Source organism: Lissotriton vulgaris, chromosome 10 (assembly GCF_964263255.1).
Source record: "Lissotriton vulgaris chromosome 10, aLisVul1.2, whole genome shotgun sequence".
Lineage (NCBI taxonomy): Eukaryota > Metazoa > Chordata > Amphibia > Caudata > Salamandridae > Lissotriton > Lissotriton vulgaris.
Window position 1 is genome coordinate 630,794,415 of NC_141698.1, and position 22,505 is coordinate 630,816,919.

At 50.8% G+C, this 22,505-nt stretch overlaps 1 protein-coding gene across 2 annotated transcripts in view; it reads right to left on the reverse strand.

The window, feature by feature from the left end:
- Nucleotides 1–22,505, reverse strand: part of KMT2C (lysine methyltransferase 2C) — a 1,555,522-nt gene that overhangs the window by 434,325 nt on the left and 1,098,692 nt on the right. For both annotated transcript variants that reach the window (XM_086941472.1, XM_086941471.1), the window contains one exon: nucleotides 1,025–1,189. In XM_086941472.1, coding sequence (XP_086797598.1) covers nucleotides 1,025–1,189 — 165 coding nt within the window. The remainder of the gene's footprint in view (nucleotides 1–1,024; nucleotides 1,190–22,505) is intronic.

The following is a 22,505-nucleotide window of genomic DNA, read 5'->3' on the forward strand; positions in this document are numbered from 1 at the left end:
AAAAAATCGCGGGAACGCCTCCGAATCTGGTCCGGCCTTGACGGACAGATCTCTGTTCCAATGGCTAGCCTCCATTTATGGAGCTAGCCAATGGAACAGAGGGCGTATTCAAGGCACCCATTCTGAAAACTACAGATTTCTCCTGGGGGCGGAGCTAAAGCTCCGTGCCCCAGGCAAAACCTAAAAACTGCCAGATATGTGACTCTCCGGATCCGCGTTGAAAAGAAGAAACAGACGTCCGTGCGCCAGAGGGGACTTATATGGTTCGATTGACGTCATATCCGGAGACGTCATCATGGACTGATTAAAAATGTCGAGATCCACATTGGCACCTGGGGAGAATTCAAAAGTTAAGGAATCTGTGGCTAGATGTCTCTTTCAGATCTGCTCCTCCATAATGTTTCAGATCCTTAAGATTGATACAAATGGAAATGGGTGTCTGAAATGAAAAATCTGGACTATTAAAGAGTATTTGTTGGAGAGATTCACTAGATATCGCTTTAGAAATGGACATGAAATACATCTTTTGTGCAACAATTTACAAAGAAAACACAATCTGTATTTAAAATGCATTTTTGATACTCTTCTATAGGGACCCACAACGTCCCTTCGCCTTTCTGATATCTGTAATACTTACGTAGTCTTTAAAAAAATACATTGATAACCTCAACTTTGGTCTAATTTTGTCTGACATATTCTCAGGAGAAACAACCATCACAATCAAAGGTCTGAATTATATATGAGACTTAGTGTCTATACTGTGATTTCATACTAGCATAACAAAGGTTTATCCTGTGTCAAGAAAGGTGGTGAAAGCCTTTTCTTTAACCAATATAGACATCATCTCCTGACAGTGGCCATAAACTAAAAATAATACAATCCACAATGTGCTGTGCACAATACTTTTAGTCATGATTAAAGGTTTAACTTTAAAAGGAAACTACAACGCTAAAGAGCTTTGGTAAATAACAACCGGTCCTTATTTATAAACAGTCGATGGACAACGTAGTAGAGTTTACCATACCTTATACATTAGCTGTGAATAATAATCCGAAACCCCATCTAGTGTGGCATTACCAAAGGTCCCTAGTAGATGGGTTCCACCATTGAGTTGGCCACTGCCATAAGGAAGAAAACGTGCAAAATTCACTCCAAGTATTGGCTCCATGAGTGGCAAGAGAGAGAGTTGCTATAGGAAAAAAATATATCAGTAAGTAAACCTGTATAGAGGTGGAGAGCAATAAGATACCATCACACTGCTTTATAACATTTACTAACTACTCCTGGTATTCACTTAGCAGCTTAAAAAATATGTGAGAAATATGTGTGTGTGTGTATACAGATGATAGCAGGAAGTGAACATATAATCAGCTACATAGTTGCTTGTTATAATATCCTAGATGCTACCCAGTGTCTAACAAGACCTCTGCTTTTATTTAACTGTTACTGTGATACCTACAGCAGACGGTTTTCCTTCCCAAGTGCGAAAGGTATGCTTCATATTTGCAATCATATCTGGAAAAAACATTTCTTTCTACTAGCCCTGCACCATGAATAAAAATTTACATTTTTGCCTCAGCACTTGCTTCCATAATATGGACTGGGCGCAAAGGTAAAGTATTTCCTCATTTGCAGCGCATCCATGAAAATGAGGGAATGTTAGCTTACGATAATGCCAGCTATCAATATTACAACAGGGACAGTACAAGCGTCTGCGGTCCCATCAGGACCTTGCGGTGGTCTAGCTACCTGTCAACCTGGCCTTACTTAAAATATGTCTCAATCATTATTTTAATCGTGAAAAGAAGGGCTCTGAACCACAAACTCCTTCATTCACCTAGGAAGGCACATCTCCTTCATTCACCTAGGAAGGTATATGGTGACTAGTTTATAGAGAACCATAACAACAGCCCTCTTAGCTTAACCCCCTCTCCCCCCCCCCCCCCCCCCCCCCCAAATTATGAATACGAAAATCACTAAGTATGTGGTGGCACACCCAGCAGTAAATTATTTTCAATTTTTAGATACAATTTGTGTTAAGTAATTTTGCGACATAAAACCAAAACAAATTAAGTAACAGTTTTCTAAATCCATCACTTTTCGTCAAGAAAGTTCATGCAACTCTTTCATTCCAGTAACTGAGTGAAAAAGTCCATAATCAAATTAGTAGGATGCTGAAGTAACTTATCACATACTGTATTTGATTCAAATAGAAACAGTATACACTGTCAGTCATCGAATCACAATATTTATTTGTTTATTTAAAACAATAAAAGATTAAAACATTTATACAAAGTCATTTCAATATTTTACAGAAATAAAATCCAATAATCACTCCATTAAAACACACTAGGTCATTAAGGTATTTCTGTGTTTAAAAGTAGCATTAAGGAAACTGGACACAGCAGAACATACAATCACAGCAAACAACACCTGTAGATTAAAATAAACACGACTGTATTGCGTGAAATTCAAAGATAGAAGAAGAAAGACCAGGCAATGGGGCATCAGATCAGTAGTATCCGTCCCTTAGGAAAACACAATAAAAAGCAAGATGTCCCAAATCTTTTCCGCATATTATTAAGATAATTTTCTTTGTTTTTGGATTAAAAATCGTTTTGCCACTCAGCGAATAAACTGCAGAATACATAGGTTGATCAAGAATGTTTTTTTAACCTATTGACAGTAATAGGAGAGTTGCTTCATCCAATGCTGAACGATGAGCAGCTGAGACCGACTGTAAAGACCACTATTTTACAGCCACTAAGCTGCAGAGGATCTTGTTTTAACAGGTGCTGGAGACATACAAGGGATTATTAACAAAGCTCCTCTTGGAAGTGTACAGTGCTTCCAGAAACATTGCATGCTCCCTCCGACGACTCGCAAGGTGGTTCACAAAACTGACAAAATCCATTAGGAGCTGCTCTGACTGCGGCTCGTACCATCCATTGTCTATGTTAAACCTAGATTGCAAGATTCTGGTGAAAATCTTAGAGCGCAGGATCTGGGATATTGTTACACACTTCCTTCACCTGGATGTAAGTGGCTATGTCCTGGGTTGGAGTACCTCCCCCAATCCGAACTCCTCATTATGGCCTTAGCATACACAGTCCCCAGCACACGCTCGAATTACATTGCATTTTTTAAGTAGACATAAAGTGAACAAATAGACAATCTTGTTGTGTTTCTTTTTTTCTGTATTCTTTTTCTTTTTTAGGGCTCGCCCCTAGCTTTGCAGTGCGCAGCACTGCTCGCGCAGGGGCGAAAGCCATTTTGTCTGGGGTTCCGAAGCGGACCCTGGGATTGTACACGCTCGTGCATGCGTTTTTTGTTTTGTGTCGTGCTATTGGCTTTTGCCTGCGTGTTTGTTTTTGAGATAGCACGCAATAGGCCAAAGGTGGGTGCATTGCTCCGACAATGGCCTATTGGTGTCTATTGCTGACATATGGTTTCAATTATCGTGCCCAGACACGGGCGCGATATTTGAAACCATATGGTTCGCTGTGGCGCGCGTGCACCACTCAAGGCTTTCTATGGTTTCAAAAGCAATCGCTTTCAGTTTCACAATCGCTTTACTTGTGGCTGGAGTTTTGACGAGGCGCGTGCCACTTGGGATCAGCCCATGACTCAGGATGGTTCTTAACCTTAGGGTCTTTTTACCTGGTCCTGAGTGCTTAGGACCGAAGGCGCCCGCTGCACATTATCCATCTCTGAACTCCAGCGACCGCACCCAGTCTCTAACAGCTGAATAGCAATATTCTGTGATTATTAGTAATCCTCTGTGTGCCGGGCCAGCCGCCCTGTGAAGGCATAGTGTGAAGAATGCAGGACAGTGTTGTTACGTAGGCTCGGTACTACTCAGATGTGCGGACATTAGTTGCCTTTTCATCGACACATCTTATAAGACTATGCGATGTGTGAATGACCTTACAGCAAACTCCCTCCCACCTTGGTCCAGAAAAGGACCTGCCACGGGCACTGGGCTTGGCACTTCTAATGATGCCCGCCTCTGCGCCCACCCCCTCTCCCTCCAGCACCACGAGCGCCTTTAATTCCAGCTGTGATTGATCAAAGAGCAGCCTGCACTGATCCGGCCACTCGTCAGAAGACGGCTTTGAGCATAAACACAGCACATTTTGAACATCTCCGTATAAATAGTGGGTGGCCGTCAGACTCGCCAGCTTCTAGACCAGAAGTAGAATGGCGATCATGAGTGTGCATCTCAGACGCTGACCAGACTTTTTCACAGCCTCTGGTGGGAACCCTCAGCCTGGGTGTGTGTGCGCATCTGTATATATGTGCATGCATGCTTGCGTGTTTGTGCGCATCTGTGTATGTGTGCGTGCCTATGTGTGTGTGCCTGTGTGCGCATCTGTGTGTGTGCGCATCTGTGTGTGTGTGCGTGCGTGCCTGGGCGTGTGTGCGCATCTGAGTGTTTGCCTGTGTATGTGAAAGCATCTGGGGATGTGTGCCTGTATATGTGTGCTCATGTGTGTGTGTGCGTGCGTATCTGGGCCTGTGTGTGCGTATCTGGGCCGGTGTGTGCATGCCTGGGCCAGTGTGCATCTGTTTGTGTTTGCCTGCCTGGGCGTGTGTGTGCAACTCTGTGTGTGTGCATACATGTGTATGTTTGCCTGTGTATGTGAACGCATCTGTGTTTCAATTGGGTTTCACTTTCCCCCCTCATTTCAGCTCGGCTTATTGGCGCTATCTAATGAGAATACCCAAAGCATATCTCCTTCAGCATAAAGTAAGTGTGCAATTTGCGACTACTTTTGCGAAGACCCCAATGATGAAGCATGACATCAAGGGTCCTTTTGGTGTGTGAGAGGTATTTTAAAAACACAATGTGCTCCCCATCATTGTAGGGAACACCTGGCAGCTATTGGTGGATTCTTGTTGTTTATACATACTTAGCCAGGGAGGACGAATCCACTTGATTAGACTCTCTCTCCCTTTTTGTTATTTTCATGCCCACAAAGTAGTCTGCTCTTACCAGTGGAGTAGCATGCTCTAAAACCTTCAATGTGAGCTATAATACATGATGTGATTTCTCTCCCCTCCATCATTGCTCCCCTCTCCCTCCAAGCCTCTTGTCCCTCCCTCGTTGCTCTCCTCTCACTCCCGGCTTCTCGTGCCTCCTTCGTTGCTTTCCTCTCCCTCCAAGCTTCTCGTCCCTCCCTCAATGCTCCACTCTCCCTCCAGGCTTCTTATCCTCCCAAGTTGCTCCCTCCAGGACTCTCATCCCTCCCCTCTCCCTCTAGGCTTCTAATCCCTCCCTCGTTGCTAACCTCTCCCTCCAGGCTTCTCAGTCCTTCCTCATTGCTCCCCTCTCCCTCCAGGATTCTCGTCCCTCCATCATTGCTCCCCTCTATCTCTGCTTAATTTGAGCCAGTGGTGGCAGCACCCAAGATAGGTGTAAATTACTATCACTTGATATAGGTGTGACATAAAATCACTGTAGATATAGTTGTGAAATTAATATTGCTGTGGATATAGGTGTGTAATTTGTATTGCTGTAAATATTGGTGTGAGATTGTTATTACTATAAATATTCTTATGATATTACAATCACAGCACTTAGACATGAATTCACTGTCCTTGTGCAATAGGTCTTGCATTACTGAATGTTTGAGCTATTGGTGTTGCATTATTATTAGCAATGCCAATAGCTCAAACTTTAATAATGCGAGACCTATTGCATTGCAAATGCTTGTTCTGTAATTGTGTTGAATTCTTAGCCAGCAAACATGTGTTTTGTCGCCAGAAGGGAAATTGTCCCGCAACTTTTTCAAGGCTAAGTAACACAAACCAATGTAACACCATACAGATCTCTTGGGAATTGACACGCTCTAGATACAACTGCAATTTTGATCCTGAATATGAAGTGTGCAAATGAAATGATGGCATGTTTTAACAGGAGAGGTTATGACAAGAAAACTCTGAATAGAACCAAACAGAGAATACGCCTCATCAATAGACATGATACACTTCGGGAACACTATTTGAGAACCATGAAAGAAAAGAAAGTAACCATGGTTAACAACTTTAATACACTTACGGAGATACTTGTCCGGAGTCTTGATAGGTTTGTATTTCTATCAGTTCACTTAGCCTTGAAAAAGTTGCGGGACAATTTCCCTTCTGGTGATGAAACACGTGTTGGCTGGCTAAGAATCCAACACAATTACAGAAAAGTGAAAAAGAATAAAGAAAAAGAGAAACAAGACAAGATTGTCTATTTGTTCACATTATATTTAGTTAAAAATTGGATGTAATTCGAGCATGTGCTGGGGACTGTGTATGTTCGATTGCATTTGGCATAGGGCACATTATAGAGGGATAGGTGGTTTCTCTCTACCCTGCAGCACCGCCATACAATTGTAGCTAATTAACAGATTTTAGGTGGACTTCCCCGAGTGGTGCCATTTTCCCTATAAAAGCACCACTGACTCAGACTTATATCATTATGTGTTAGATAGGGTACCCAGTGACCAGACTCATGCAGCTGTGCTTACTACTGACATCGAAAAAGCATTCAATAGCTTGACTTGGACATATTTATTTAAGGTCCTGGGATGCAACGATTTGGGGAAGTGATCCATGTCATGGATCAATGTCATATATTCCGGTCCCACGGCCTGGGTCAGATCAGGAAGAGAACTCTGAATTCTGGTTAGTCCAAAGAGATACCAGAGATAGCCTTTTCCCACTTCTTTTTGCCCTTGCAAAGGAGACACAGGCTAGTCGTATGTGCCAGACTGAGAGGAGACACGGCCTGAAAATAACAGGAGTCAGATATTTTATCAGATTGCATGTAGTGACATTTTGATATACTTAAATGATGTAACCACGGGTACAAAACCGATATTTGAGACCCTGGAAGCCTTTGGATTGGTTGTTAATTGAGCCAAATTCAGATATTTCCCTTAACAAATTATTGCGCCCAGGCAATAAACGAGTATGGTACCAATGAATTACCCATAGACTACACATGTTCAAAAATCTTGGCGTCAACAGGTACAGCAGTTTAACTGACATCAAAGCTTGTACCTCGGACAGAGCCAAGGCTTCTACCAGGGCCTTGTCAGAATTAAAAAGAAACTTCCTTTGTCACCCCTTGGACACTTTAATCACTCCAAAACTGTGGTGCTGCCACATCTTCGGTACCTGTATTTTAACATGGCATTAATGCAGAAGTTACTACTTGTTTAACGATATATCTGCAAGAGACATTAGTGATAGATTCCTTACCTTAGAATATCCCCAGGCGTCAGTGAATCCGGAAAGTTTTGCTAGCAGTACCCATGCGCATCAGTAAGTGCCATCCTGTGGCTCCGCGTCCGTCGCTGGCACAGTATGTGCCGAGATGACGTCACGGAGACTACTTAGGCGCCACCCATGCGCGCTGACGTCAGTTCTGTACACGACTTTCCGCGCCAGGAATGCAGAGCCATGCAAGATACTGACCACTGGTGCATTGAAATTAGGGCCATGAAAGGGATGACTTTAACCCTAGTAATCAGTTCGAGGAACGGGGAGGATGGGAGGGGCGGTAAGGAATCTATCACTAACTAATGTCTCTTACAGATATATCATTACACAAGTAGTAACTTGAAACCAGAAAGGAAACACGTTAGAGTAGATTCCTTACCTCAGATTAGATACCCCAGCAATCCCAACCCCCGGTGGTGGGTCTACGAACAAGATTACACCAGAAAGTCACGGAGAACAGAACGGCCAAAGAAGCCGTCTCTCCGGACTGGACTGTCTAGGCAGTAATCCTTGGTAAAAGTGTGCAGCGAGGCCCACGTAGCTGCCTGACAAATGTCCTGCAAGGGAGCGCCGCGTCCCAAGGCAGTAGTGGCTGCCGCTGCCCTGGTGGAATGGGCACGCAGCCCCACAGGAGGCGCCTTTTTAGCCAACGAGTAACAGGCCTTGATGCAGAGAACGACCCACCGAGAAATGGTCGGTTTGTGCAAGGCCCGACCTTTTTTGGCACCCTCGTAGCCAACAAAGAGCTGGTCATCCACCCGGAACTGTTGTGTGTGCTTCAGATAGAACAAGAGCGCACGTTTTGGGTCCAGACGGTGGAGCCTCTCTTACTCCTTTGAAAGAGGCGGAAAGAAGGTGGGCAAAGTGATGATCTGACCGATGTGGAAGGGCGTGACAACCTTTGGCAAGAAAGGACAGTTCCTCAGAAACACCTTGTCCGGATGAACAGAAAGGAAAGGAGGTTTAGAAGAAAGGGCCTGGAGCTCAATCACTCTTCTGGCAGAAGTGATAGCCACCAGGAATGCCGTCTTTAGAGTAAGAAGATGCAAAGGACAGTTATGAAGAGGTTCAAAGAGAGCGCACATCAGATATGTCAGGACAAGGTTTAAGTCCCATTGAGGCATTATGAACGGCACGGGAGGAAGAGTGTGCGTAATGCCTTTCAGGAAACAATTAACAACTGGGGACTTAAAAAGAGAAGGCTGATAAGGAAGCCGCAGAAAGGCGGAGATGGCAGAAAGATAACCCTTGATAGTGCCCAGAGCAGAGCCCTGCTGGGCCATGGAAAAAAGGAATAGAAGAACTTTGGAAAGGGGGGCAGAAAGGGGATACACAGACTTATCTGTGCACCATGCCACCTGCAGGAGTATACCGTTTTCGTGGAGACGCCTGGCTGCCAGAATTACATCACAGGCTTCGGGATGAAGATTGAAAGCTGTCAACTGTCGCAGCTCAATCTCCACGCATGGAGGTGGAGGCTGGACAGGTTAGGGTGGAGGATCGCCCCCTGCTGCTGTGACAGAAGATCCTCCCGAAGAGGCAGTCTGATCGGGGGATCGATCGCCATGCTGAGTAGCTCGGGATACCAGTATCTTCGTGCCCAATCCGGAGCCACAAGGATGACTTGGGCCCGGTCGCGCCGAATCTTCTTCAGCACTCTGGACAGAAGTGGTATAGGTGAAAAGGTGTACAATAGACCACAACTCAACTCGCGACAAAAAGCGTCGCCGAGCGAGTGCCGCCTTGGAAATAACACACAGAACTGATGACATTGTGCGTTCTCTTTGGTGGCGAATAGATTTAACCAAGGCTCTTCCCATTGCAGAAAGAGACCTTGCACCACGTCCGAGTTCAGACACCATTCGTGATCCATCAAGCACTGGCGGCTGAGTTCGACCGCCCTGGCGTCCAGCCATGTCCAGAGGCAAACATCCTCCAGACATAGGGTCCAGGACCCCACCCCGCCCTGTATGTTGCAATACCATATGGTGGTGGTGTTGTCCGTGAACGCCTACACCACACTTCCCCGGACAGAGGGAAGGAATGCCTTCATTGCAAGTCGGATCGCCCGAAGCTCCAAAAGGTTGATATGGAGCCAGGACTCCGCCGGAGACCAGAGGCCTCTGATCTCCGCCTCTCCCAAGTGGCCTCCCCATCCCAGGAGGGACGCATCCGTCACCACTGTGTGCTCCGGTTGGGGAAGAGAGAGGGATCTGCCATTGAACCAGTCGCAATTCGTGAGCCACCACTGCAATTATCGTGCAGTGCCGTCCGAGATCTGGAAATGATCGGACAGGTTGTTCTGATGCAGCGCCCACTGGAACTTCAGGTCCCACTGCAGAGCGCGCATATGCCTTCTGGCATGTATCACCAGCAGAATGCAGGAGGCCATCAGGCCCAGAAGCCGGAAGGTCATCCTGACCGAAACCCGGGACAGAGGCTGAAAGATCGGAATCAAAGCTTGAAAATCCCGGGCTCGCTGTTCGGGAGGATAAACCCGAAACGGCGTCGAATCCAGAACCGCTGCGATGAAGGGGAGCTTCTGAGTGTGGCTCAGGTGCGACTTCGGCATGTTGATGGAGAACCCCAGCAAATGCAGGAGATCGGCCGTAGACTGAAGGTGGTTGACGACTGTCTGGGGCAAGCCCACCTTCAACAACCAGACGTCGAGGCAAGAGAAGACAGAGACCCCGACCTGCGCAGGTGAGCTGCGACCACCGCCATCACCTTTGTTAACACCCGAGGGGCGCTGGAAAGGCCGAAGGGGAGCAGGGCAAACTGAAAATGGTCCTGGCCTACCATGAACCGCATGTAACGCCGGTGGGCCGGCAGGACGGGGATGTGAAAATATGCGTCCTGCAAGTCCAACGCTACCATCCAGTCTCCAGGGTCGAGGGCAGCGAGGACCTGAGCCAGAGTCAGCATTTTGAATTTCTCCTTCCGGAGGAAGCGATCGACCTTCCAGAGGTCCAAGATGGGGCGCAGGCCCCCTTGTCCTTCTTGGTGACCAGAAAGTAGTGGGAATAGCAACCACTCCCTACTTCCGGCCCGGGAACGCATTCAATGGCCCCCTTGGCCAAGAGGGCCGTGACTTCCTGCTGGAGAAGCACCAAGTGATCCCCCGACATGCGGTGGCGCCGAGGTGGCATGCCTGGAGGGGGCGCAGGCCCCCTTGTCCTTCTTGGTGACCAGAAAGTAGTGGGAATAGCAACCACTCCCTACTTCCGGCCCGGGAACGCATTCAATGGCCCCCTTGGCCAAGAGGGCCGTGACTTCCTGCTGGAGAAGCACCAAGTGATCCCCCGACATGCGGTGGCGCCGAGGTGGCATGCCTGGAGGGAAGGACTGAATCGGAAGGGAGTAACCCCCGTGGATGATCTGCAACACCCACTTGTCCGATGTGATATCGCGCCAGTGGGGAGGTGGTGGCGGATACTGCCACTCACCGGCGTAGGGTGCTCCAAAAAAGCTTGGATTAGGAAGGTTTGGAGGTAGAAGCAGCGAGGGCGGAGGAGGACTGAGCCCCACACTGATTCCCAGACCTGCCCCTGCGGAAACCGCATCCGAGCTGAGGCTGGTTCTGCACAGCCTTGCTAAAGGAACGTGCCTGGGTGCCCCTGCCGTGGCCACGAAGGGAACTAAAACCAGGAGTGGCTGGGCTCTTTGCAGAAAGACCCAAGGACTTGGCCGTGGCCCGCGAGTCTTTAAAACGCTCCAGTGCACTGTTGGCCTTATCGCCATCAGGCGAGTGCCATCAAAGGGCATGTCCATGAGCGAGCTCTGGACATCGGGCGAAACCCCAGTTGAATGCAGACAGGTGTGGCGATGCAGCGACACAGTCGTAAAAATCGCCATGCCCAACGAGTCAGCGGTGTCCAAACCACACCGAATGGCGAACTTAGCTGCATCCTTACTCTCAGCAACGGCTTGGGAAAGAACAGCCTGAACTTCCTCAGGACAGTGAGGCAACACCTGAGCAACGATATTCCACACCACGTGGGAATAGTGGCCTAATAAGCAGGCGGTGGTCACCGACCGCAGCCCCAAGCTAGCCAAAGAGAACAACCGCTTACCGAACTGTTCCAGCTTTTTAGAGTCCTTATGCGGCGGAGCCGTGGGAAAGGCACTCTGCGATGTCAAGGCTTGGATGACCAGACTCCCAGGCATCGGATGAATGGTGAGAAAAGCGGGGTCACCAGGCGCCGGTAGGTGATGCCTGGCGCCATTTTTATCCACAGGGGCCCCCGTGGCCGGCCGCGACCAAGTGCTCAACAGGATGTCGGTGAGGGCGTCATTGAAGGGAAGCAGCGGCTCCAATCAAGCAGACACCGTCTGGAGCACCTTGGTGAGGAGGTTAGTTTTGAGGGCCACCGTAGGAAGGTCGCGGTAGAGGACCTCAGCAGCCCGACGGAGCATCATTGTGTAGGAAACACCCTCCGCCATCGTAGGCGGAAGAGAGGCAAACCCTGGGTCAGAAGAGACATCGAGGTCACCTGCGTCCTCCAGATCGTCCACCCAGTCCTGCTCAGAGTCACAATGATGGGCAAGAGGGTCCTCGGACCTTTCCCAATCATCCTCCACCTCCGTTGCCGGAGGAGCCGGCCACGGTGGCAGAGCCGGAGCAAGAGAAGCGACAAACGGCGTCAGAAACAGTGCCATGAATGGAGCCGGCGGGGCTGGCGCCGTGTCCCAATGCGGATCCCACGCAGGCACGAAATGGTCCTGGAACTGGGGCAAGAGCGGAATGAACGTGGTGCCAGTGGCAGCGCTGGGGCTGGAGCCAGCAGCGCCGGACCTCGTGGCACCGGGGCCGGAGCCAACAGCGTAGGATCCTGTGGCGCCGAAGCTGGATCCGCCGGTGGCGCCGATGGGCCAACAGAATCTGGACACTGGACCCGAAGGCGCGCTGGCGGGAGCCCGAGGCCTAAAAAGGAAGTCCAAGTTGGCAAGGAGCTCTTGCACCTGTTCGGGAGTCGCCAACGGACCCGGGTGAGGCAGGTAGGTCGCGGGACTCCCAGGCTCCAAGAGAGCCGCAGAGGCAGAACCCCTGTCCCCCTCGTCCGCATCCGAGGACCGATGGGGGGACGTCAGAGAGCGAACACGCTTCTACGACTTCTTTTTATGTCGTAGCTTACCGTAATCCGAGGGCGAAGACTTGGAGCCTGAGGAGCGACGACTGTGGCCCCGTGAGCGGTCCCGGGAATGGTCACTGGACCCGGAGCGGCGTTGGGACTAATGCCGGGCCTCCAGCAGTTTCCTGCGCCACTCCTTCAAGGCCATCGGGGCCATAGCTCGACAGTCCCGGGAGTCGTGGTCGGTAACCAGGCAGTAGAGGCAAACATCATGGCGGTCCGCCACCAACATATTGCGATGGCAGGCCCCACAGGACTTAAAGCCAGGCATCCCTACGGGCACCAGGAGAAAAAAAGGGGGAGACAAAAGTCTCAAAAGAGTAGTCAAAAAGTGACCAAGGTACGTGCTCTATCCGAATCTGCGCCTACTGGCGCAGAAGAAGAAAGAACTGACGTTAGCGCGCATGGGTGGCGCCTAAGTAGTATCCGTGACGTCATCTCGGCGCATACGACACCAGCGATGGACACGGAGGCACAGGACACCACCTACTGACGCGCAGGGGTACTGCTAGCAAAACTTTTCGGATCCACTCTGATGCCTGGGGATATTCTAAGGTAACGAATCTATCAATAACGTGTCTCTTTCAGATTTTTAACAATTCTGTTTGCCCATGACGGTTTCATATTGCCTGTTGGATTTTGGACTTTGCAGTACAGGATCCGTTGTGTTTTTGGATTGGCTGTGAATACCTGGTTTTCCCTCCTAATTTCTCTCTTGGTCTGTGCTTAGACCGGCAAGTGAGTGAAACCAGATTAACCCCCTCCCCATTCTCCCCTGAGCAATAGCTATCTTATACGTCAGAGACTGAACAAAGGGTGCTCCAAAAGAGCAGTAATCTGTTAGTTATTTTAAGCTGTGTTTTTTTAGAGCTTTTACACTCGTTTCTTGGCATGGAGAGTGAGTAATGTTTTGGACAAACAGTATTGTTAGAGGGCAAAGTTTGTTAGGCCCTTACCTGCAGAACTCCAGAGTGTGGATTGAGCCTGCTGTCTTCTAGGTGATTCGGAATTGAGGAGCAGCTTTCAGCCCCCTGGCCAGCAAACATTACCTGAGGTCGCAGGGATCTTATATATACTGCTATTGGATGCTACGTGAGTGCACTGATTGGTGGTTGTATCTGGTGTTTTTACTGGATTAGGGTTAGTGTTCTCATTGGTTTAGTTTTGAGGGTGCTGATTGGTTCCTGGGTCAGCGATTCTATTGATGTTGGGCTTAGGGTTAGTGATCTGATTGGTAGATAGGTTTAGGGTTTCGGATTGGTTCCTAAGGACGGGTTTTATATTGGTCGCAGGGTTTCGGGTTTCTTGTATGATTGGCTGCCGGGACCAAGGTTGGGACTAGGGATGGGGTTAGGCTTTCTATTGGATGTAGGGCTTTGTGTTTCATGCATGATTGGCTGCTGGGACTAGGGTTGGGGTTAGGCTCTCTATTGGATGTAGGGCTTATGGTTTTGTGCGTGACTGGATGGTAGGACTAGGGCTGTGATTGGCTGTAAGAGGCTGCTATCCTATTGGTTCTAGGGCTTAGGGCTAGTGCTGTAATTAGTTAGGGTTAGGAATAAGAACCCCATTGGCTGAAGGGGGTCACTTGATCACTAGGGCTTTTTAAGGCCAGGGTTCGGGGCTTCCCAGCCCTCAAGGCTAATGGCCAAGTGGACAAGGGCAGCTGCCTGTTTGAGCCTGATCGAGACTGATTGGGAACAGGGCCAGCATTGCTGCCAAAATTTACATTAAGAAAACCCACCTATCCCATTCACAACCGGAGTAACACACTCACATCACATGTACTCTACTCAATTACTACAAACTAACACAAGACAAAGTCCAATGTCTCAGCACCCACTACAAAACTCCAGAAATCAAACCTATACACCCATCTATCCCAGCTACCACACATTTCCACCATCACCCACAAACAGTGCACAACTATATCCTACAGGACAGAGGTAGCCAGAGCCAGGACACACACTGTACTCAGTGACCGAAGGGCAGCACTAGTGGAGGCGAAGATGTTACGACCCCACGACTCAAGCCATCTGGACTCCCGGGAGGGAGGAAGCATTAACTGAGGCAAGGAAGGGAAGGCAGTTTGCAAAACAAACCCCTGCACGTCTGGGTGAACAAATAAGCAAAGTGGATCATGTGAGCAGGACAGTGGCGGTGCAAGATATAACGAGTCACCGGATCACCGGAATCTGGCCGAGACCAGGTGCCCAAACGGGCGTCATGAAGAGAAGCTTCAAAGGGCAGAAGTGACTCCACATTCCCTGACCCATGGTGAAGACATCAAGCAGAGGGGCCTGAAGGGTGCTGCATGTTTGGAACACAAGTGGCCAAGGAGACTACTCTAAGAAACGCCCCACCGGCATCTGTAGCCCTCCGAGGAGGGGACAGCAACTCATCTGTAGGTGAGGGCTGTAAACTAAGTCTTCCAAGACACTGAGGGTGCGGCCAATGCCCAAAGGAAGGGAGCACCATTGACAAATGGGGTCCTGATGGGGTTCCTGAGGAGGCAGGAATCCTGCTGGGTCCAGGGGCTCCTGAGGAGGCGGCGATCCTGCCGGGTCCACACATTCTAAGGGGGCACAGACAAAGATAGATCCAGAGTAGCCGGACGTGAAGGAGCGCCAAACTCTCTCCAGAAGCTTCTGGAGAAAAGTTAACAACCCAGGATTGATGCGGTGCCAAAACAACTTCTGTCGGCACCGACCCTGCCTCGTCCAGCACCGACTCGGCTACATCTGGCGCAGAGTCAGCCCCACCCGGCGCCGACTTCACGTCCACCACAACGAGCTCCACTTCCGAAGAAGGGGATGGCGCCGGGGAGGCAAGCCTTTGCCGAAGCACCCGCGCCGACTCAGCCTGCACTACAACAGGCTTCAACTCCGAAGTAAGAAGCGGAGTCGGAGCCGGGGACGTGAGTTTACGGCGCCGGAACGCCTGCCTGGAAGGCCGAGTTGTGCTCGAAGCAAGGCTTTGAGCACCAGCAACCACCTGCGACGCCACAGGGAGCCCCATGGGACTATGAAGAGCAGCAAGGGTACTATGGGTCGTAGAGGGGGACCCAGACAGGACGCACCCAGACGACACCATATCTCCTTCATCCCTGGAGGACAAAGGCTTATGTGGTGCCTAGGGCGAACCCACCGGCGAGTCCGTCGGGGACCTTGTATGAAACGGAGGCCCCGAGGACGCCCTAGGGACAGGAGAGGACCCAAGGAAGGCCTGCAGGGCCGCGGCATAAGCCTTTGAGGTCCGAGTCGCCCCGCGCCTGGTAAAGGCGGATAGGGGAGGGGCGATTCCCAGGGGCGTACGTCCGGAGGGCTCCGGGAACTAGTTCCCCAGACAACAGATGGCAGGGAGGTCGAGGACCTCGGCGACATGCGCCGCGACTTACCCATAAGGGGCGAGCAACTTCTCCGGGCCCCAGAGGGCGAGCAACGCCGCAACTGGAAATCAGAGGGGCCTGCTGGCAAAGAGGAGGCCGGAAGACGAGACAACACTGACCGGGACAAGCGAGCCGAAAGGAGCTGCATCCTGCACACCCGCCAGGACTTCGGCTTGAGGTGTTGGCAGGAGTCTCAATCCGTTGAGTCATGGTGTTCACCCAAACACCACATACAGATAAGATGTGGGTCCGTCACAGACATTTGCAGAGAACAGGAGGTACACGTTTTAAAGCCCGAAGGCATAGGACGCTGTTCCAGTCACAAAGCGTCAAAGGGGGCCTGAAAACAGGACAGAGGAACCGCTTACTCCCGATCCGCGTTGCACGCGGAAAAGAAGTAAACTGATGTCAGCGCGCTGGGAGGGACTTATATGACCTCGCTGAAGTCACGTACGTGGACGATGTCATGGTGGGGTCGTGTGGCGCTGTCACCAGGTGCGCAGAGGAGCTGATGCGAAAAAAATATCCAGATCCAGTCTGACGCCTGGGGATATTCTAAGTTAAGGAATCTGCAGCTCGATGTCTCTATCAGATACCAACACTAAGGGCACACCTGCAACAAGGTCATAAAAAACTGCTCATTCTTCTACAAAACAAAGTCCCACTATCGCCAAAGCACGTTCTCTAAACTGTCTACTAATAAATGCTCGATCCCTCTCTAAAAACAAACATCACGTCTTCGACCTTCTCACGGAGGCGAAACCAGACATATTATTCATAACTGAATCATGGTTGGGAGAGGATATGGCTCCAGTACTGCATGAACCCGTTCATCTAGGCTATCAAACTATCACCCAAAATTGTATGGGTAAAAGAGGTGGCGGCCTAGTAGTTGAGGTCAGACAAACATTACATATAACTAAATCGGACGTCGTCTCTACAAAAGATTGTGAGGCTCCATTTCACCAGATGCAATCCTGCACCATCTTCCTCCTGCAACATCCTGCTCCTTTACAGACCTCCACCACGCAATGCGGCATTCCGAGACACACTTCTGGACACGGTTTCAAACCTGATAACACTACACTCCAAACTATGCGTTCTGGGTGAACTCAACATTTGGTTTGACAAACACAATATGTCCAAACACTGGAAAAATATATACTCACAAGCCTAGGTACAATGAACCTGCATCAGATTGTCCACAAAACCACACACATCGCTGGACACATCCTAAATGTCATTTTGCTAGTATAGAACAAGTTACCTTTCAAATAGTTACTCCAGTCACATGGTCAGACCACCATTTGCTTACTTTCCAACGTAAAACACCACAAAGCGGCACACCTGAAACCACCTTATGTGCATCCACCTAGAGACGGTGGAACACACTCAATTTGGAACACTTAGAAACACAATTAACATCAAGTACAGATTTAGACACAATACATTTTGTTGAAAAACTATATGAGTGGCTACAAGAAGCTTTTGATATCCTAAAACCACTAAAAAAGACAATAGAACAAAAGAAAACAACCATCTTGGAGAAATTCATAGATAAAAGCTGAAACGTGCCTGGCTCAAAACAAACGCCAATCTAGACAAACTTTGCCTACAGAAAATTAACAGATTATACAAGTCAGCTATCGAAACAAGCATTGGAAATGCAATAGGGCTAGCATTAGGAAAGTTTGAGCTATTAGTCTTATAAATGATTTTTTTTTATTTATGTGTTATTTTTTAAAATAACTAAATTAATAGCTTTGTCATTTACAATGCCAATATTTATAACTTTCGCAAATGTGACACCTATAGCATTTGTAATGCAGCATGTTTTGTATTTACGTGACTTAGATGTATTGATATTACAAATAACAATGGCTTTTAATTTTTTTTAAATAATTAATACCTAAAGCACAAGTTACTAATTGTGTAACGATATATCTGTAAGAGACATTAGTTAGTGATAGATTCCTTACCTTAGAATATACCCAGGCGTCAGACTGGATCCGGAAATTTTTGCGTAGCAATACCCCTGCGCGTCGGTAGGCGTCGTCTGCGGCTCCGCGTCCGTCGTCGGCGTTGTTAGCGCCGGAATGACGTCGTCGGAGTACTTAGACGCCGCCAATGCCCACTGACGTCAGTTCTGATACACAGCTTTTCCGCGCCAGATACGCAGAGCCATGATAGAACCAACACTGGTGCCATGAAACTAGGGCCCTGAAAGGGGATGACCTTAACCCTAGATATCGGTTCGCAGAACGGGGAGGATGGGTGGGTCGGTAAGGAATCTATCACTAACTAATGTCTCTTACAGATATATCGTTACACAAGTAGTTACTTGTGCATCTGAAAGAGACACGTTAGTGATAGATTCCTTACCTTAGAATAGATACCCCAGCAATACCAACCCCGGTGGTGGGTCTGCGAACCAATAATCACACCAGAAAGTCCTGGAGGACGGAATGGCCAAAGAAGCCATCCTTGACTGTCCAGGCAGTAGTGTCTTGCGAACGTGTGCAGCGAGGCCCACGTAGCTGCCTGGCAAATGTCCTGTAAGGGGACTCCTCGGCCCAAGGCAGTAGTTGTTGCCGTGGCTCAAGTGGAATGAGCCCGCAATCCAGCAGGGGGCTTCTTTTTGGCCATGGAATAACATGCCTTGAATACACAAGATGATCCACCGCGAAATGGTCCTCTTGTGTACCGCCTTTCCCTTCTTCGCGCCCACGTAACCAACAAAGAGTTGGCCATCCACCCGGAACTGGCGTGTGCGATCTAGGTAATAAGAGAGTGCACTATTTGGGTCCAGACGGTGGAGCCTCTCTCCCTCTTTTGAGGGATGCGGAGGCGGAAAGAAGGTGGGCAAGGTAATGGACTGCCCGATGAGGAAGGCCGTGACAACCTTGGGCAGAAAGGAAGGTCTTGTCCGCAACACAACCTTGTCCGGATGAACAGAGAGGAAAGGTGGAGTAGAAGAAAGAGCCTGGAGCTCACTCACTCTCCTGGCAGAGGTGATGGCAACCAGCAAAGCAGTCTTCAGGGTAAGAAGACGGAGAGGACAGTTATGGAGCGCTCAAAGAGAGCACACATTAGATAAGTGAGTACAAGATTCAAGTCCCACTGGGGCATCACGAAGGGAACAGGAAGGAACGTGTGTGTGATGCCCTTCAGAAATCTATTTACAATGGGGGACTTGAATAAGGAAGGCTGATCAGGTAGCTGTAAGAAGGCGAAAAGAGCAGAAAGGTACCCATTAAGAGTGCCCAGAGCAGAGCCCTGCTGGGCAAGGGAAAGAAGGAAGAGTAGAACCTCAGAAAGGGGTGCAGAGAGAGGGTCCAGAGCCTTTAATGTGCACCATGCCACAAATCTGCTCCACCTGCAGGCATATACCGATTTTGTGGAGGGACGCCCGGCTGCCAGAATGATATCACAGACTTCGGGAGGCAAGTCAGATGGCCTCAACTGTCGCCACTCAATCTTCAAGCTTGTAGGTGGGGACTGGACAGGTTTGGGTGCAGGACCGTCCTCTGCTGCTGCGACAGAAGGTCCTCCCGAAGAGGCAGACGAATCGGGGGATCGACTGACATGCTGAGTAGCTCGGGATACCAGTTTATTCGTGCCCAGTCCGGAGCCACCAGGATAACCTGAGCCCGGTCGCGCCTGATCTTCTTCAGCACTCTGGGCAGAAGTGGTATAGGCGTACAATAGACCGCAACTCCACTCGCGATGAAAAGCGTCTCCGAGCGAGTGCCGTCTTGGAAATTCCAACGCGCAGAACTGATGACATTGCGCGTTCTCTTCTGTGGCGAATAGATCTAACCAAGGCTCTCCCCATTGCTGAAAGAGGCCTTGCGCCACGTCCGAGTTCAGACGCCATTCGTGATCCATCATCCGCCGACGGCTGAGTTCGTCCGCCCTGGCATTCAGAGAGCTTGCAGGTGTTGAACCACCAGGGTCACGCCCTGATGTTCCAGCCACTGTCAGAGGCGTAGAGCCTCCTGGCATAGGGTCCACGACCCCACCCCGCCTTGTTTGTTGCAGTACCACATGGCGGTGGTGTTGTCCGTGAACACCTGCACTACACTCCCCTGGACAGAGAGGAGGAATGTCTTCAGTGCTAGACGAATCGCCCGCAGCTCCAAAGGTTGATATGGAGCCGGGACTTTGCCGGAGACCAGAGGCCTCTGATCTCCGCCTCTCCCATGTGGCCTCCCCAGCCCTGGAGGGACACGTCCGTCACAACCACGTGCTCCGGGTGGGGTAGGGAGAGGGATCTGCCACTGACCCAATCGCGGTCCGTGAGCCACCACTGCAGTTGTCTTGCAGTGCCCTCCGAGATCAAGACATGATCGGACAGGTTGCCCTGATGCTGGGCCCACTGACACTTCAGGTCCCACTGCAGAGCCCGCATCCGCCACCGGGCGAGATGCACCAGAAGGATGCAGGAGGCCATCAGCCCAGAAGCCGCAGTGTCAACCTGACCGAGACTCGGGATAAAGGCTAAAAGATGGGAATCAGAGCCTGTATATCCCGAACCCGCTGTTCGGGAGGGTAAACCCGAAACTGCGCCGAGTCGAGAACCGCTCCGATGAAGAGGAGCTTCTGAGAGGGACACAGGTGCGACTTCGGCACATTGATGGAGAACCCCAGCAAATGCAGGAGGTCGCCCGTAGTCTGGAGGTGGCTGACGACTGTCTGGGGCGAGCCCGCCTTCAACAACCAGTTGTCTAGGTAGGGGAAGACTGACACCCCTAACCTGCGCAGATGAGCTGCGACCACCGCCATCACCTTCGTGAACACCCGTGGGGCGCTGGTAAGGCCGAAAGGGAGCACGGTAAACTGAAAGTGCTCTTGGCCTACCGTGAACCGCAGGTAACGTCGGTGGGCCGGCAGGACGGGGATGTGGAAATAAGCTTCCTGCAAGTCCAACGCTACCAGCCAGTCTTCTGGGTCCAGGGCAGCTAGGACCTGAGCCAAAGTCAGCATCTTGAACTTCTCCTTCCGGAGGAAGCCGTTGACGTTCCGCAGGTCAAAGATAGGGCGTAGGCCCCCTTTGCCCTTCTTGGGTAACCGAAAGTAGTGAGAGTAACATCCACACCCTACTTCTGGCCCAGGAACGCGCTCAATGGCCGCCTTGGCCAAGAGGGCCGTGACTTCCTCTTGCAGAAGTTGTAAGTGATCCCCCGACACGCGGTGGCATGGATGGAGGGGTCGCCTCGAAGGGGAGGGAGTAGCCACTTCGGACGATCTGCAGCACCCACCTGTCCGACGTGATAGTGCTCCAGTGGGAGAGGTGATGGCAAACCCTGCCTCCCACAGGCGTCACATGGGCCTGGAAACTCGGAAGGTTGTGGGGGGGGGGGGGGGTGCTGTGGAGGGAGGTGTGGACTGGCCTCGCCGTTGTCCCCGACCGCCGCCACGGCGGTTTCCACGGCCGCTACCGCGCTGTTGAACATTCTGCGGCGCATGGCTGGCGGCACGTGTGGGGGAGCCCCTTCCTTGGCCACGAGAGGAGCGAAAGGCACCCGATTGCTGGCGTGGGACCGAGAGGCCCAAGGACTTGGCAGTAGCCCTGAAGTCCTTAAAAAGTTCCAGCGCATGGTCTGCCTTGTCGCCGAAGAGGCGACGGCCATCGAACGGCATGTCCAGAAGTGCGGCCTGGACATCGGCCGAGAAGTTGGCGGACCTCAACCAGGCGTGGCGTCGAACCGCCACAGTCGTTGCCATTGCCCTGCCCAGTGAGTCCGTGGTATCCAGCCCACACCGGATGGAATAGCGCGCCGCATCTCGGCCCTCCGCAAGGGTTTGGGCGAGTTTAGCCCGGACCTCTTCCGGGCATTGTGGCAGCACGTCCGCAACCGCGTCCCACAGAGTGTGGGTGTAGCGGCCCAAGAGACAGGCGGTATTTACAGACCGCAGCCCTAAGCTCACAGACGAGAACACCTTCTTCCCGAACTGTTCATATCTCTTGGATTCCCGGTCGGGCGGGGCCGGCGGGAACGCGGTCTGGGAATTGGAGGCCTGGATGACCAGGCTCTCGGGGGTGGGATGGGTGGACAAAAAGCAAGTGTCGCCCGGGGCCGGGCGGTAGCGTCTGGCCACGTTCCTATCCACAGGCGGACCTGTGGCGGGCTTGGACCAAGTGCCCACTAGAACGTCACACAAGGCCTCATTGAACGGCAGCAGAGGCTCGCTGGAGCTTGACTGCGGTATGAGGACCTCAGTGAGGAGGTTAGTCCTCACGGCCTCGTAAACACCACACTATATGTAGACCCCTCCTCCGAAGCCACGGTCGGAGGGGAGACAAATCCAGTGTCTGGCGAAGTGTCAATACCACTGGCCTCCCCAAGATCATATGTCCAATCCTGTTGAGACTGGCACTCCTGTGCCAGAGGGTCCTCAGACCCCTCCCAATCTTCCTCGTCACCCGTCTCCTGTAAAACAGGATTAGTAGACAGGGCCTCCTCATGGAGATAAAAATATCCAAAGGCCGACGGAATCAGCGCCCAGCGGCGCCGTTCAGGCGCCAGAGTCGGACCGCAGGAAACATTGGGGACGGCGTCCACAGTGGGCGCCGGGGGCGACACCCGTGGGGCCGGCGCAGGTGAGGTCGTGAGGTCGACCGGCGACGACCCGGATCCGGAACCGGATCCAGTGAGGTCCTGCGGCGCCGGGACCGAAGTTTCCGGGCCGAAGCACCCAACAGTGTC